The sequence below is a fragment of the Alosa sapidissima genome, chromosome 3, assembly GCF_018492685.1.
Source record: "Alosa sapidissima isolate fAloSap1 chromosome 3, fAloSap1.pri, whole genome shotgun sequence".
Classification (NCBI taxonomy): Eukaryota; Metazoa; Chordata; class Actinopteri; order Clupeiformes; family Clupeidae; genus Alosa; species Alosa sapidissima.
Genome location: NC_055959.1, coordinates 10,569,137 through 10,585,866, shown reverse-complemented (window position 1 = coordinate 10,585,866; position 16,730 = coordinate 10,569,137). Strand labels below are relative to the sequence as shown.

Here is a 16,730-nt window from a genome sequence, read left to right as displayed (position 1 = left end):
TTACCGCCTGGGCTCCAGGGACCCAACATCAATAATCCTTTCAAAGGACGCCACAAACGCTTCCAGCCACTGCTGCAGATAACCCACATCTTTCTGCAGAGAAACAGAGTGATAAGGTGAGTCTCTCTCTCTCTCTCTCTCTCTCTCTCTCTCTCAGTAACCCATTTTCATCTCATGACCTGTTGCTACCATTCTAGTGCACTTACAAGAACAGGTTATGACAAATACATGCCTAGTCTAAACTAAAATGAATGATGTCAGAATCTCATACAGCTCTCTGAGAAATTTCTTATAGTAATGGTGTCGGTCTCAAACTTCTGTACTAGAATAATTTCAATCAGCAGACAAAATGCTTAGAGATTAGGTAGCAATGAATTTAACTATCTAAACACAAGAGTAAATAAACTGTTGGAACACCCTCTCAAAAACTCTTAAAAGTCTATTATGAATTGCATAATTTACTTACAGAGAGAAAGAGTATTTACAGTACTATCAAGATGTGTCATGACAAGCTGATAAGATCTTTTGCATCCAGCAAAATGCCTGCAGCCACTGCAAGCAGCCCTACCAGTGCACAGGGTCCCTCTAGTCACACGGAATGATTCATCACAGAGCACATGCATGAAACACATGGCAAGGTGAGCATGTCAACATGCAGCTCCAGCAGAGGAACCCTGATCTAGTTCAGCTCGGACGCTCATACACCACCCACTTGCCAGGAGAGGAAGTTGCCTGTCACAAGCCGCAGCGCAGAGTACACACACTGCAGATTCTTTATGTCTGAGCCAAACACTACTCTTCAGGTTTACCTCTGAACAAAGCGCCTCGCCCTAAAGAGAGCAGACTCGGAAAAGACTCTCGCTGGACCCCTGTGTTGTACACATTACCAGTTGGTGTTCATCTGGCTGCCAGTCCATGGCTCATGTCTGTCAGGCTGTGAGGGAGCAGGGGGTTGCGCCGGCCCCGGTGTCCCTGTGCCTGCGTGTGCGAGAGATGGTGGGGGACACCTCAGCTGACAGTGACTGGACCGAGCTGCTGGAGGGCTTGTAATCCAGGAAAAAGGATTCGCTCATGCACCTCTGAAGCACAGAGACTGAGCCATTGTCAGCGATGTGATGCACTGCCTCCCTCACGAGTGTGCTCTCCGCTTCTATCAAGCCACCAGGAAATGCCAAGTCACTTTAACCGAAGCACATTTCCTCTCTACATACACACAAACAGACATGCGTGTGTGCGCCCACACAAACACACACACACACACAACGTCTTCCTCTTTTGTCTGCAGCTACTATAACTATGGGAAAAGTATGCGTTGGTGTTAAATCACACCATCACTATCTAACACGATTATCGAACACGACATGATTTAAATATAATGTTTTCATGTTTCTTCTTTTGAAAAGTTATTAGCTATAACATACTATTTGCCATTTCAACTATACTAGCTGAATACCAGTTTGAATCATGTCAGTTGCAGTTACTACTGAAAACAACAGTCCTAGAAACCTAGGGCCAGATTTAGCTCATGTCTATGAAGTGTTTGGATGCCTTGGAATGGGAAACCAAATGCTTTAATTGACATAATGGGCAGCTCATTTTCCAATCCATTTCCTGATGCTATATTTGGGCTAAAAAAAAAGACACCAAAATTAGCACTGCCCTCTCTGGTCCCCAATGTTCGCTGTCAATCACGAGTTATCAAGGTCCAAAAGATGCCCAACAGAGAGAGTTCTTGAGGTGGTGCTGGTTTAGGGACTCTGCCAACAGAACTTCATCTGGACTCCAGCCTGCACGGCACGCTCCGGATCTCTCCTGGCACCGGCTCCATTATCGAGCAGAGGTCCTGACAATCACTTTAGCCGGCCCTAATGACTTTTCCATTTTATTAGGAGGTGAAAGGACTTGGGCTCCAATTCAATTTGAACTCTCCACACTCATTCACACTTTACGGGAAGAGGCTTAAGGCTATTGGGACTAAACATGACTGTGGTTGCCTTCAAAGTGCCAATCACTAGCCTATAGAATGGAATAGAATAGAATAGAATAGAATGTTCTCAGGGGTTGAGTGTCATGGCATACTGCATCGGTTAGAGACGGAATTTAACCCTCTTTTTTATGCCCAGGGAGTTTAGAATAAAGCACAGAATTTTGCACCATTTACAAGCAATGTTACACAAGAAGTATTGCCCATATTTCCGTTATTTCAAGAACCAGACACTTCCCTAAATTGTGTAATTAAAGTCAGAAACCCGGTAAAACACAGTACCCTGAATCGCGTGTCACTCTCAGGGTAAATAATTGAAGGGAATGTAATTTGATATTCAATATCACACATGAAGTAGTTATTATTGTGTATATAGATATTGTTATTGTGTATATAGTCAGGTGGTTGACACACCCTTATTTGGACAATCCCTTGCTAGATGTCCCTCTAAAGAGCTTCCCCAATACTGGATTACTGTCAAAACCTTGTGGGTCAACTGCTAGTATACACAACACAGTAAAATCAACACTGCATCAGTTACAGAAATCTTATAAAGACAATTCCTCCCAGGACAAAACAAACCTCTCAAATTTTTTAGACTTTTGGCACAGACACTGAAGCAGCAACACTTGAACCTGACAGTCACATGAGACACTCAAAGCAGCTCCACAGCTGATAGTCACAATAAAAGGAAGCTGGGTTAGACGGTAGGCTGACTGCCTGCTGATCCCCTGTGCTAAACCCTAATCATGTTTTTGTGTGTGTGTGTGCGCGCGTGCATGTGTATGTGTGTGTGTGTGTGTGTGTCTTTTTGCAGGGGGGACTGCTTGAAATGCAGGCCCATTCTGGCTTCCTCCACCAGCTGAGTGGGAAACAAAGAGTGCAGTTGGCTTCCTGATTCAGCTGACCACTGGTAAACACACACACACGGGACTGTCATTAGAGAGGCATATGCGCAGCAGCAGCCCATATACCGTACATAACATACAGTAGCTACTGCTCTCAGGATTAGCAGATGCTAGTGTGCACACACACACACACACACACACACACACACACACACACACACACACACACACACACACACACACACACACACACACACACACACACACACACACACACACACACACACACACAGCAGAGATGGCTCCCATGACAGCAGGATAATCCCCCTAGTCCCAGCTCTGCCCTGGATGGGGAACATCTGAAGGAGGAGGAGTGCACTTGCCTCACGGCGAGGCACAGGGCTGTCAGTGTAGCTTGCCCTCCTATCATTAGCCCAGATTCACCATCACACAACTCATTATGGGGGACTAATTACACACAGCTCCAACTAGTATAGTCCTCCGTGTTCGCCTGGTTTAGCCGCTCCTCAATTACCCTCTTATTACTGAGGAGAGGGGAGGCATCTCACCACCCACAAACTTCTCACTTCACTGTCTCCGCAAGCCTCTTCCTCTTCCTAGCAGGGCTGGGTAACATGGCCTCAATCTGATATCGCAATCATTTCTCAGATTTACCTCAATGACACATTTTCTACAAAAATGATAACATGTATTGTATTATTATTCATTGGGTTTCAAAATACCTCTTTACCACATTACTTCATATGGGACAATGAGCTTCTGCGGAAAACCTCACCATGTGAGATATTTCAACACTTAAGGCTGAATATTAAATGCAATGCAATGCAATCAACCAGCCTGAACCAGAAGTACCCAGTTCATTAGGATGAATGTATTTTGATTGGTATGTGGTTGGAAGCTCCTCCTGTATTTCACCAAGACATTAGTTTTTATTGTCTCTTTGAAGGGTGCAAAACAAACTCCTTTAACTGTAAATATGTGCAGAAATGCTGAAAGGGAACAGAGCTTTAGTTCAAGCTGTACAAAAACCTGTGGTAGTGGTGGGCTAATTCAGACAGTTAATATAAGAAGCTGTACAGTATGCCAACTGAAAATGAAAAGATTGGAGCTAAATGTGGCTCAAATGCCCCCTTGGGAGAGCCTGGAAAGCCCAGAACATCTCGAGCAGACAGGCCCTGACAGATCCCTCTACTGTAGAAAGAGGGGAATTTTGTAATAGGCAACAGCCTGCTGTTAAAACCCTATGTCTGCACTAGATTTGACTTAGAAATATTAGCAAAACGAACAACGTTGAGTACAAATGCAGAGTGATGAGTCCTCTCAAAGCAGAACGAACAAAATCTCTGTAGCATGTTATCCAGAGTGTACATGGTATGACTTGTTAAATGACAAATATGGAAATCAGACGTTCTGGTGAATGAGGTACCGTGGCTACTGTGTAGGAGAACTGAGGTCTAAAGAACAGGGGGTTCAAATGTGAGAGAGAGCTCTGGCTACATTTGTCAGATTGTAGTACAGGTTGAAGATACAGAGTACATCTCTGAAGAAAAGAGACAAATGCAATACTGTTTCAGTCTTTATCAGTCATTCTGAGAAAACTATTTTTTACAGTCTATGGAGATTTTGCAAATACCTCCATGCCATGATGCATAATCATAAACAATGTCACAACCTGGCAGGAGAGCTGAGCAGACAAATTGATTAAAAGTTCACTTCCTTTTCTTTCCTACCTAATGAGTGTCTGTTTTGTGTGCATGTGTATCTAGATAGGCCTATTCAGTGAGTCTAATGTTCTCTGTTTAGAATCATATCAGCGAATGGACAAACAGCACACTATTTCAACATTAAACAACCACACTAATCAGTCACACATACACAAGCCACAACACGCCAGTTAGGCTACTGCAGCCAGAAACACAGTCCTGGTCTTGGTCCATGATGCTTTTCACAGCTCTTCAAGCTCACTGTACGCATTGGGAAAACCAGCACATTATTGGGTAGCGCCCAAACACAACCCTGAGCAAAAACAACACCCAATAGTCATCAGTGTAAAGACTGCCTGTTTGGTTTCTAAGCTGAAGTTGACTTCTGCCTGTGCTGACACTTATGTGGGTGACAGGGGAGAGGGGGAGGTTCGTGTATGACTAAAACAAAGACTCTTTTAGTGATACTATATCTTTTAATATCTTTAGTTCACAGACACAATCATTTCTCCATACGAAACAAGGTGATCCCAATTTGTGGCCAATAGGCCTAACACTCTTAAAGATAAGTGCTGGATTTGGGCTGGGTTTACTGATGTGTACTTTAGTTCAGTGGGGGTGGCAACATTCCCACTCCAACCTAGACTTGCCAGTCTAGATCAATAAAAGAGCCTAACTACAAGAAGTCACTGTACAACAGTGGGCCACTAATGTGCTTTCAGGTACAGCATGGCTGTGGCAGTTAAAATTCTAAAATCACAGTCACAGCAGGGTTACTTCAGATCATTTCACAGCACTTACAAAGGAAAGAAAATGTTTTCAAACGTCTCATGCCAAATCACTGTTTAAGGTCCGTGCTTCTTATCCTAAACAACTTGTCAGCCTCTTTCTTTGGCTGTTTTCAACTGAGGTCTAAGGAAAATTCAGGGAAGCTTGGATATTATCACTTGGAGCATAGCCAGAACAGACATTCAAGAAAACATAGATATGATCGCTCACAGTTTAGTCACCAAGAAAACTGTGGAGGATCTACTGAGGGACAAGGGGAAAATGAGTTCTGGAGAGATGTAAACTTGACTGTCCAGTTTCCACAATACAAAGGGGTCCAGAAATCATGAACAGGCTGTTCTCAAAGATTACAGGTTGCTGGTTGGAGAGGAAGTGGCATGGTAATGTCACTTCTGTCCTCTACTGCAAAAGGAAGTGGTTGGGCATGCAGATATTGTTGTGCTATTGTACATCCCAACACATGCATTTTTTTGTACCAAAAACATAACAAGAGTACAGCATCTAACAATAAATATAAATCTCCAAATGTTTATTTAACAGGGCTACTGTACATGACATGAATCCAACAACTGCCGCTTTCGATCTCAAATTAATAGAAAATACATTTGACAACCTCACTGATCTTTCCAAATAGAAATTTGAAAAACTGACCATTCATGCTAATTATGAAACCACAAACACAAGCAAAGAGAAGAAAACTAATCACCAAACCCTGACAAGACAACAGTTGGTGGCCTGAATGTGAGGTGGAGTCATATGTGTGTGCCTCCACTCCCTGAAAAGGATCCAGTTCCTTTTGTCTCCAGACATGCCTAATTATATGTGATGCCCCCGCCACCACTGACGCATAGGGAGGGACTGACAGTGGGGAAGGTGGAACAGGAATCTTCATATACAATGACATTTAATTGAAATAATTCAGCATAGCTGAACTGATCTGCCCTGGGCACAAGAACAGCTTGAAACTACCCTGAATAATGAATATGTCTAAGGATGCCCATGCAATCTGTTGTGTGCCTTGTAATCACCATTCATTTAGTCAACTAGAGAACTTGAAGCAAAAGAAGTGGACACCTGTCATAAAAGCTGAAGGAAAAACACAGACACCTGTTGTTTCCATGGTGTTATACAGGCCAGGCCCATTCGCTGGACAAATTATTGTGGCTGCGGTTTGCTCTAGGCGTTGTAGGCTACGTTACAGGATTCTCATAAGAAACAGTTGCTTATGCATTCAGGAATATGCAAAAGGTGTGTCCTTGAATGTGAAGCTTGGGAGTATGGAACGCGTGAGCAGGAGTTTGCTGGTTCTTAAAACAAAATGTAAGCCTGTCCTAGTCAACTAGAATGTAGGCTACACAGTTGATCATTAGTCGCGCTTTGCCTCCAATGAATATGCATGTTATTTCCAGGCCTATCAAAGTAAATGCTAAGAACTGGTTACTAGCTCATTATAAACCCTCTAATGGAGCCCAGCTAAATTCAGCACTAACGCACCGCAATAATGTAACCCATCACTAACTGAAACATGTAAGCCAAAACTACAACGTTGCTAAATGAGGAAGTAGCCAAACGAACGACAGGTAAACATTAGGCTACTCTGCCAGTGCCACCATTGACTGTGAATAACCAAAGAATAAGATTCTTCTGTCATTAACATACTATAGTTAAATGGGAAACTAATAGAAGACTTGTATAAGAGTGCGATCGGACTTGACAAGATGAAACTATTTATTTTAGTATGCTACATGACAGATTCTGCGTTCTTGCATGCCCTTACTTTTCACGGATAGGGCATACTTCCTGATATGCTCCCGTTTGCATATTTGTGGAACAAGAAATGACAAACATGGTTGCCCGTTAGGAGTGTCAACTGCATATATCTGCTTTAGTTCCATGGGATTCCCAACTTTAAGCAACATAACAGGTTATAAACAATCGTGGATTCAACACTAAACCATGGTAAGACTACTGCAACAGGTGCCAGAGCCAGTCAGGCAGAGTAATGACTCACCTTGGTGTAATACAACATCCACAGCTCGTACAGTCGTTCCTTCGAAGCCATTCTCCCTAGCGTTTCATCAAACGCCCTCCGTTAAAATTGTATTAAAACATTTGTTACCCTCTTCATGTGGTAGCATATAACGTATCCAGTGTTTTTTCTTGAAAAGACACAATGAATCCAGGAGCGATAGTACATGCTCCCTCGCTGTCAGGCTACCTGGTCGCCAAGCCTCTCCAAAGTTAGAGACTGATAGCCTACATGTCAACGAGATTTAAATACTCGTATAGAACTGCAGTCAGTGCTCAACTGAAACTACGGAAGGCACCGACAGCACCTTTCTGTAGTGATTCCAAAGCAACGTCTCCATTAACAAAATACGCACGCTAATGAGCACTGTCAACGTTCATGTCTCACTCCTTCCTGCATTCGGCAGACTGTGTCCCCAACTAGTGTTACACTCGTGAGACGACTGCTTTGGTAACCAACCTAAGCATCGCAGCCCTCGGTGTTATTAAGTCCCTTGTCAATTTGTGCGACCGTGGACAGAAATTAAAGAAATAGTCTACCTTGCTCCCTTTTTGAGCTCGGTGGTATTTTACTTACATTGAGATGACCTCGTTCATTCAATAATACAACGTCTTTCGACAAAACCCTTGCCAACAACTATTTGTTAATATATAGAGACCTATATGTAAAATGCATTGGACACCAAAATATCCACATATAGCCCAAGAAAGTGGAGCATGCCAAATAGTGATGTTTGATAGTTATTTGAATATGTGCATTGCCCACTTTTATACCAAAGAATAAGAATTGTTTTGTTGAAGATTTCTTTACTGTTGTGCCTCTCTGGTTGCATTGTTATTGATTATTTTAATGTTTTTCACAAGTCACTATTTCAGTGTATAAAGGCACAGAAGTGTTCTACAAGTGACCTCGTGTCAGCTAAATCAGGCTCCTTGTGCGTGTGGCCCCATTTCACAGGATGTACTTCTCCACAAAACTACAAAGGAAGAGCATGCACCTCTTCACTGATGAACACCTGACAAACAGGACAGAGGAAAAACTCTGAGTGTCACCGCTTAAATGACAAATAATGGCTTCAATCCTAGTTTGCAGATTAATGATTAAATATATCTTAATTTGTTTTATCAGGGTTTTATTTGTAGTTAAAGTTTATCTAAATGAGTTCATCACATCTTTGGGATATTACCAGACAACAGAAAATAACCATTATTTTATCCAGCAAGTGCCTGTTTCTTTTCCTACTCAGACATGATTAAAGAGAGCTTTGATCACTTTGATATTGGGCTATTGTGTCCTGTCTAATCAGCTTTGCCTCTGGTATAATGTATGAGCACAGGTTGGCTGTATATCGGGCCAGCACTGGTCAATATGAGGATGGACACAGAGAGGTTCAGGCAGCTGTATTGCCATGGTGATGCCCTACATACCAAGCCAGGTCGTGCCCAGTGCTGAGTGGTTGCCTGTGTAAGCCTGAAAAAAAAAAACTGCCTGAATTATGAGTTTTTGTTTAGAGTGTGTCATCATGTCAGTAATTCAAATGTTATAGGCCTAAACTGTTCACAACAAAGTTAAATACATTAAAAAGGGCTACTTCTAAAGGCCACTGAAATTAGTCACATACATATGTCATTTTGGAGTCAAAACCTAATTAAGGTTTATAAGTACTGCCTAAAGGCCTGGAGATAATGATGCTGAACCTCAATATTCTCACAGTAAGACACAAACTACTTGAACTGAAATTAAATACAAACCTTTTAAAGAACCTCAACAATTACAGGACCTTTGCGTATCTCTTTTGTAATAGTTTAGGTTTAGTTTGAGATTTCATAATTACTTTTCCAATGTAAGAGCATCTTGCATTGCTTAGATGTTACTGTGCAAAGATGCTGCTTTTGTTTGTCAACAAAAAAGGTTTGTTAATATGTATCCATGTTTAATCTCCATGACTAACCAAGATATTGAACTTGGCAGACAATAATGTGTTTTACCTGCTGATTAGCCCTTTATTACATTTGTTAGCTGGATCTTTTTTACCTGCTGTTCAGGTACTCTGCACTATAGTCATGTGAGTACTGGTAAAGATAAAGGGCCAATCCCAAAGTGAACCCTGAGGACTAAGGACTAAAGACTTAATTGATCTCAGGTGCTAAGTGAATGAGTGTGGGGTTGTGTTATGTGCTGTTGTCTACCTTTATATTTTCCGGATTTTCCTATGGTCTCCGTGGTAAACGTCACAATGCTTTGAACTGTGGGTAATTCCCTTTGGGGAAGTCTGCACTGATGCAGACTCACAGAAAGGGCTCAGTAAGTGTGTACTCAAACCCTCACACCCTTTCAAATGCGACATTGGGACAGCCCTAAACCCTTACGAATTTCGCAAGAACGCGCAACAAAGTCTGTGAGTCCGGACTTTGGGATTGGGCCACATGGGAGGACCACGTGTTGGCTAGCCCACTCTTATTCAGATGCACCAATTTCCTGGATACAGTATGTGTCCCAGCTTTGTTACTAATGGAAATGATAGGAGTTGGGTGGATAAAGGAAAGAAGATAAGACAAATGACAGGTCTATTAAGCTGACCAGGAGCAAAAAGCACTTAAGGTATTTGATATACCTACAGTATGTCTCGAAGATGAGGAAGTAAAAGTTGATGAAGAAAGTAGAAATACTTTCTACTGTCTACTTTCAGACTCTATACACAAGAGAAGTGTATAGAGTCTGAATACAAAGGTGTTATAGAAAATGTAACTCAAAGATCAGTGAGACTGCAAAGAAGTAGGCGGAAGATTCAAGGAAGACAGACAGCCCTAAACAAAGAGACTGAAGCAGTTAAAAGCAAAACAGATCAAGGAGGAAATGACAGGATAACTTATGTTTTCTCACTCATCATTTTTGTTTACTGATGTTTCCCCCCCCCCCCCCCACAAGGTTGGTCCCTGTGTTTATGTGACCATAATCCACATAAAAACTGAATTAAACATTTTGAGCAGGGTATGTTAAACATGTGGTGACATTTGAGCCAGTGTTTTCTAGTCTAACACGATGGAGAATTCACCACTTTTGAGATATTTGTGTCAGTCAGAAGTTCACACGTCAGTCAGTAGGCCTACTACAACATTCGGTGAGTTAATTTTATCCACTTCAATTAGGCAAACATTTGTCTGGGCTATAGGCTATACATTTTCTCGATTTGAAGTTAGAGTGTATTGAGAACTTAACTTAGTACCTAGGCTTGCCTAGGCCTAGTTCATTCCTGTGTAAAAAAGAAGCTGACAAGCTGTTGTGTGGATGAAATGATAGAGAGCTGAGCAAGTGTTACATCCACACAACATAAAATGCCCTCTGCTTCTTGTCAAAATGTTGCATGAATGTAAAGTGTGGCACTCCTTGACAGAACAGCAACCTGTCATGAAATTCAGAGGGTAAACTGAACAGGTTTAGATTATGATCTAGACTTGGCATCTCCTCCTCTAAGGCCAGTGAATGAATTACATTTCTGTTTAAGCATACGGTCATTAAGAACTATAGACTAAAAAGTATGGCAGATACAGTGTGTGTGTGCATGGTGGTGGGGCAACAACAAATAAAAGCATTAGACTAGGCCAAATTACCAACAGTGTAGGCCCGGTTTAATGTACATAAGGCTCTCTCGCAGCTGAGAGTAAAAGAAAGCTCACCACTCCCCGGAGAGGCGGTTAGAGCCGAAACTGTACTGTACCGTACTTTTGTCCTGTCCTCTGTCTTGCGGATGTTGCGTACTGTCTTGTGGCACTGTCTTGCGGAAGTTGCGTACTGTCTTGTGGCACTGTATTGCGGAAGTTGGCTAGTGGTATCAAAGATTCTAGACAGATCACGAACAAAGCTATTTTTTGTCTTTATTTGTTTCGTTGGAAAATACAATTTCAATGTCGGGATGTTAGGAAGACATGTGGCTTGTAGAAAGTGGGTTCATAACTTACAACGCTGAATGTAGGGCGACGTCTGGCCAATATTATTCTGCTGTAAAACATGTTTTTTGTTTATCCAGCATTGTCTTGCTTAAGTTACGTTGTGCCTGGCAGAACTGTCTTGTGTAAAGGTGTGCTAGGTGTGTAGCGCTGTCATGATGGTTGTCTCGTCGTGGAAAGTGTAAAGTTAGGTAAAACGCCAAATAAAAACACAAGTATCCGTTGTCGACCTCAGTTGCTTTGGAAATGTTTTGTTATGCCACCTAGGCCTATTAGGCTACCTTCCACCTCTTTCTGTTCTATTTGTTATTAACTTGTAGCCTAGGCTACTTGTAACCAAGAAATATATAAATCACTTTTTACTTACAACAAATAGCCTACGTATATTAAACACTTAATGTATATTGTTGATATTCCACAAGCAGCATTAGTTCAAGTTCAAGTAGTTTATCGTCATGCATGCATAAAGGGAAATATAATTAATGAAACTCCTTGTGCCAGCAAATTTTTTAAGAATAAATAATAATTGTTTAGATAATTATTATAGGCAAATGTGTAAATATTTAGGCATCTTACCAGGGGGGTATTCCAAGTACGAGGTTTAGTGACAAACCTGGGTTAGTTAAAACAGAGTAGGTGGTAAACCTCCTAATAGAAGAGCTGTATGGCTTCATTCTCCTAACAAAACAATACCATAGGGCTCTTGTTGTAGAAGGTTTACCACTTACTCTGAGTTAAGTTACCCAGGTTTATCACTAAACCATGTACTTGGAATACCCCCCAGGTCTGTTAAGTCATAGGATTGCTTAACCAAATGTTGTAGCCATCCATGGGTAGATGATCACAAAAACAGACAACTGGACAGTTTTGGAGAACACATTTTAATTCTAAACATAAGAACAAAAAAGCTTTGTAAACAAAAAAGCTTTGTAAATCTAAATACGGAAAACCTTGCATGGTTCAGTTCTCTCTCAGAACAAAATACACCATAAACTTAACACCAAAAAAAAACAAATTTCCCTAGTACACACATATAGTAAATAATGAAATGAAGATAATAAATTGAAATCCAATAAGACATAAATAAATAAATAAATAAAAAACTAATACATGAAAAAAGAATGTATAAATACAGAAAAAAACAGCAATGGTTGTTACTCCAATGCCGGGTGCATGGACATGAACCTCTCCGCCAGAAACCTGCAGAAACCCTCGTGGTTCGTGACAATGTTGATGGAAACCTTCAAATGCAAACAGATTTCAAATTGGAAATAGCATGAGAATGTAGTGACAATATGCATGTTTGGTATGGTTTGGTTTATTTATTCTGGAGAAACCACACTGATCATAATATGGCATGGCTTTTATATTCAAATTTCCTTACCTCAGGCATCATTACGTCGAGCACAAGGTCAACATCTATGATATCTTCATCACAGATTATGGCAGTCTGTAACATTTTTGCTAGTTTCCTGGACTAATTGGGGCCACAAAAGAGAAATAAATCTTAGAACAAAAACTTTAGGCTACTAATTGCATTCCTAATTGTATGTTTACTTAAAATAGTTGTTATTCATAACCAGTGCATTATTACTACATAAACTGTACAGTGTATTCATATCAATCAGTTTTCTATGCAATCTAATGCTTTTCGGATGTCATCTTCAAATTCCTTATTTGACAGTTACTGTTCATAAGTTTGGAGATGTACTGTTTTGCAGCGACATGCAATGCCGACTCTACAACTGTTGCACTTTCCAGCCAGTTGGTGTAATAGATTGCCCACTATGAATCAGTGACAATAACTGAAAGACAAGCAATCCAAATAGATGACTGATTTAGAAATTTAAACTAGGTAGCATTTTAACCTTTTAAGTTATTTAACACCATCATTACCACACTTATAGTGAGTTTCATCACAGTTGAATAATTTTGTATACACCTAAAACTGGTGTGTGCACAACTTCTATCAATGTAAATACAAAAAAAAAGTAAAAATAAAAATCAGGTTGTCACATTAATACCATCCAATCAGTTGAGCCAATTAGAAGGCAATTATTATGACATTATCAATCATTTGTTATTTAAAATGTGCAAAATTGGAAATGTCCTTGTTTGAGGTATCTTATCAAGTTACCATAGCACTGAAATATTTCACAGGTCAGAGAACATAGACAAATTTAAACTGTAAAACAGAAAAAAGAAAGGAAAATAGCAAACTCAAGTGTTGCAATATAAGCTTGTGAATTTAAGTCCTTGTGCTGTCCTTGTGTGAGCAAAGGAGTGTGTGTAACCTTAGCTAGTCGTGTCTCCTCAGTTGATGCCTTGAGCACAACTAACTTCTCAAACAGTGTTGCATTCAGACTATTTTTTATATATATATATATATAAAATATTTTTTATATTTTATAGTTGTTTTGGGGCCTGTTAATCATTCCAGCTTGACCATGCAAGGGTGCCACAAACAGACAGAGACAGACATTTCGTGCTTTACAGTATAGATAGTTAGATAGATGTCATCACAGTGTTTCACAGAAAGTATTTTTAAAGTATTTTGAAAATACAAAAATACACAATACTGAAGTATTTTGATACAAAATACGAAGGCATTTTCATCATCTCAATAAAATACAAATTACAAAATAGTATTTTGTATTTTAAATACATATTTTAAATACATGTATTAGAAATACTGCCCATCCCTGCCCATGCCCAGCCATGGCCCAATCAGTGGAAACTGACATAAAGATTTGCTCTGCCCCAAGTGTGGCCCATACGCCGTAAAATGACTTATTGTTTTGTTATGCAAGGAAAACAAACTCCCCAAGACCAAGGAGATGGTTGTTGTGGACTTCCATAAACAAGCACTTATGTTATGTTATATTGTATTTATTTATTATTCACTATAGTACTTGGTCTGTTCAAGGCCTGGATTTACCAGCATTCCATCCTGCCCCGCATCCTGTGGCCTCTGCTAGTATACGCAGTACCCATTACAACTGTAGAGGCCATGGAGAGAAAGATCAGCAGCCACTTGCGAAGATGGCTTGGCCTACCCCGAAGTCTGAGCAGTGCTGCCCTGTACGGCAGTAGCAACACCTTGAAGCTTCCATTCAGTGGACTTACTGAAGAGTTCATGGTGACTAGAACTCGAGAAGCCCTGCAGTACAGGGAATCCAGGGATGAAAAGGTGGCATCGGCTGGCATCCAGGTGCGAACAGGCCGGAAATGGAGGGCAGTCGAGGCTCTGGAAGTGGCAGAGTCGCGACTGAGGCAGAAGGTACTGGTGGGGTCCATAGCCTCAGGACGCGCAGGTATTGGCTATTTCCCATCAACCAGGGTGGACAAGGCCCAGGGAAAACAGCGGCAACATCTCATCCAGCAGGAAGTGCGGGCAGGCGTGGAGGAAGAACGAGCCAGCAGGATGGTGGGTATGGGACAACAGGGAGCTTGGACTAAATGGGAGAATGTTCTGCAACGGAAGATCACCTGGCCCAACATCTGGAGAGCAGACTCCCTTAACATCAGGTTACTAGTCCAAGCTGTTTATGATGTCCTGCCCAGTCCATCCAACCTCCATGTCTGGGGCAAAGCAGAGACACCATCCTGCCTCCAGTGTCCAGGAGGGGGATCCCTGGAACACCTCCTCAGTAGCTGCCCTAAAGCCCTTGGAGAGGGGCGCTACCACTGGCGCCACGACCAGGTGCTGAAGGCGGTTGCTGAGAGTATAGCCAAGGCCATTACTACCACCAAGAACTACAGCAAGCCTCAGTCAATCAGATTCCACAGAGCTGGAGAGAAGCCCACTATCCAAGCGAGGGCCAGGTCAGGTCTCCTCACTATCGCCACAGACTGGCAGCTAGAAGTGGACCTGGGCAAACAGCTGAAGATCCCAGCAAGAATAACAACAACACGGCTCCGACCAGATATGATCATTGTTTCTGATTCCACCAAACAATTGATCATTCTGGAACTGACAGTGCCCTGGGAAGAACGCATGGAGGAGGCTAATGAGCGGAAGCGTGCCAAGTCCCAGGAGCTGGTGGAGGAGTGTAGGAGCCAAGGCTGGAGGACTTACTGTGAACCCCTGGAGGTGGGATGCCGAGGATTTGCAGGGCGGTCCCTCTGCAAAGTCCTCACCATGCTGGGCCTCACCGGTGAGGCAAAGAGGAAGGCCATCAGATCTGCAACTGAAGCCGCAGAAAGAGCCACAAGATGGCTTTGGATCAAGAGGGCTGATCCGTGGAAGAATGCTGCTGGGACACAGGCCGGAGTCTGATCAACTCTGGTCGGGTCGCCTGGGCGAGGGTGTCTGATGTTGAAAGACCCGAAACACCCAGTGACCCCAGGTTACATCACTGATGATGTGTCCCAGCGCATCAGCAAGATGTATCTTTCAATCAAAAGGTCTGTTCTCTTCATACTCCCATGTCGTGTAAATGACAAATAAAGTGTCTATCTATCTATCTATCTATCTATCTATCTATCTATCTATCTGTCTGTCGGCCCAGGTGTGGGTGTTATTGTTTATCAAAGTGTTGGCTAAGGGGTTGCCTGGGTCCCCGGGCATGCACTGGCCCACACACTAACTGATCTGACTGAGTGTTGGCTGAATGTCAGCTGTGCTTGAACATTACTTGATAACAAAACACAAATCCAGAGCTACTACTTTAAAGCACAAGTCATCTTTATTAAAAATTCTAACAAACAACTTTGAAAATTCAAAAATCATAAAGCAAAGAAGGATTTTTACATGTACAATTTTATGTAAAACAATTTACATCTTTTATCTAAAACAAAACAAATAAAAAGGTCTAAGATACATACATACATACATGTACAATGATTCAAAGACATAAATGATTCTACATAATAATAATAATAATAATAATAATCATAATAACAATAACAATAACAATAACAATATGCTTAATTATAGCACCTTTCATTCACAGAATGCAGCTCAAAGTGATTCACATTTGGAACATTTGTCATTGGTGTCACGGGACAGTGGCTTGGTGTCACAGGACAGTAGCAAACTGTCTCAGGACAGTGTCTAGGTGTCACAGGACAGTCATCGGTGTCACGGGACAGTGTCTGGGTGTTACAGGACAGTCATGGGTGTCACGGGACAGTGTCTGGGTGTTACAGGACAGTGGCTTACTGTCCCGGGACAGTGTCTGGGTGTTACAGGACAGTCATAGGTGTCACGGGACAGTGTCTGGGTGTTACAGGACAGTCATGGGTGTCACAGGACAGTGTTTAACTGTCTCGGGACAGTGTCTGGGGGTTACAGGACAGTGGCTAACTGTCCCGGGACAGTGTCTGGGTGTCACAGGACAGTCATAGGTGTCACGGGACAGTGTCTAGGTGTCACAGGACAGTCATAGGTGTCACGGGACAGTGTCT

General features: G+C 41.8%; 2 protein-coding genes across 5 annotated transcripts in view; one reads left to right on the top strand and one right to left on the bottom strand.

Moving 5' to 3' along the window:
• nbeal2 (neurobeachin-like 2) overlaps positions 1–7,803 on the bottom strand; it is a 52,923-nt gene extending 45,120 nt beyond the window's left edge. For 3 of the 4 annotated variants that reach the window (XM_042085868.1, XM_042085870.1, XM_042085872.1), the window contains exons 1-2: positions 7,357–7,803; positions 5–93 (exon numbers count right to left, since the gene is read on the bottom strand). In XM_042085868.1, the coding sequence (XP_041941802.1) occupies positions 5–93; positions 7,357–7,407 (140 nt within the window). In that variant the 5' untranslated portion in view covers positions 7,408–7,803. Of the gene's footprint in view, positions 1–4; positions 94–887; positions 1,136–7,356 lie in introns of those variants that run through there. The other variant, XM_042085871.1, reaches the window with a different exon arrangement.
• Positions 7,804–14,196: 6,393 nt separating this feature from the next.
• LOC121704874 lies at positions 14,197–15,723 on the top strand. The gene has a single exon (XM_042085404.1). It carries the CDS (start codon positions 14,197–14,199, stop codon positions 15,598–15,600), a length of 1,404 nt encoding a protein of 467 aa, XP_041941338.1. The 3' UTR covers positions 15,601–15,723.
• Positions 15,724–16,730: the final 1,007 nt, after the last annotated feature.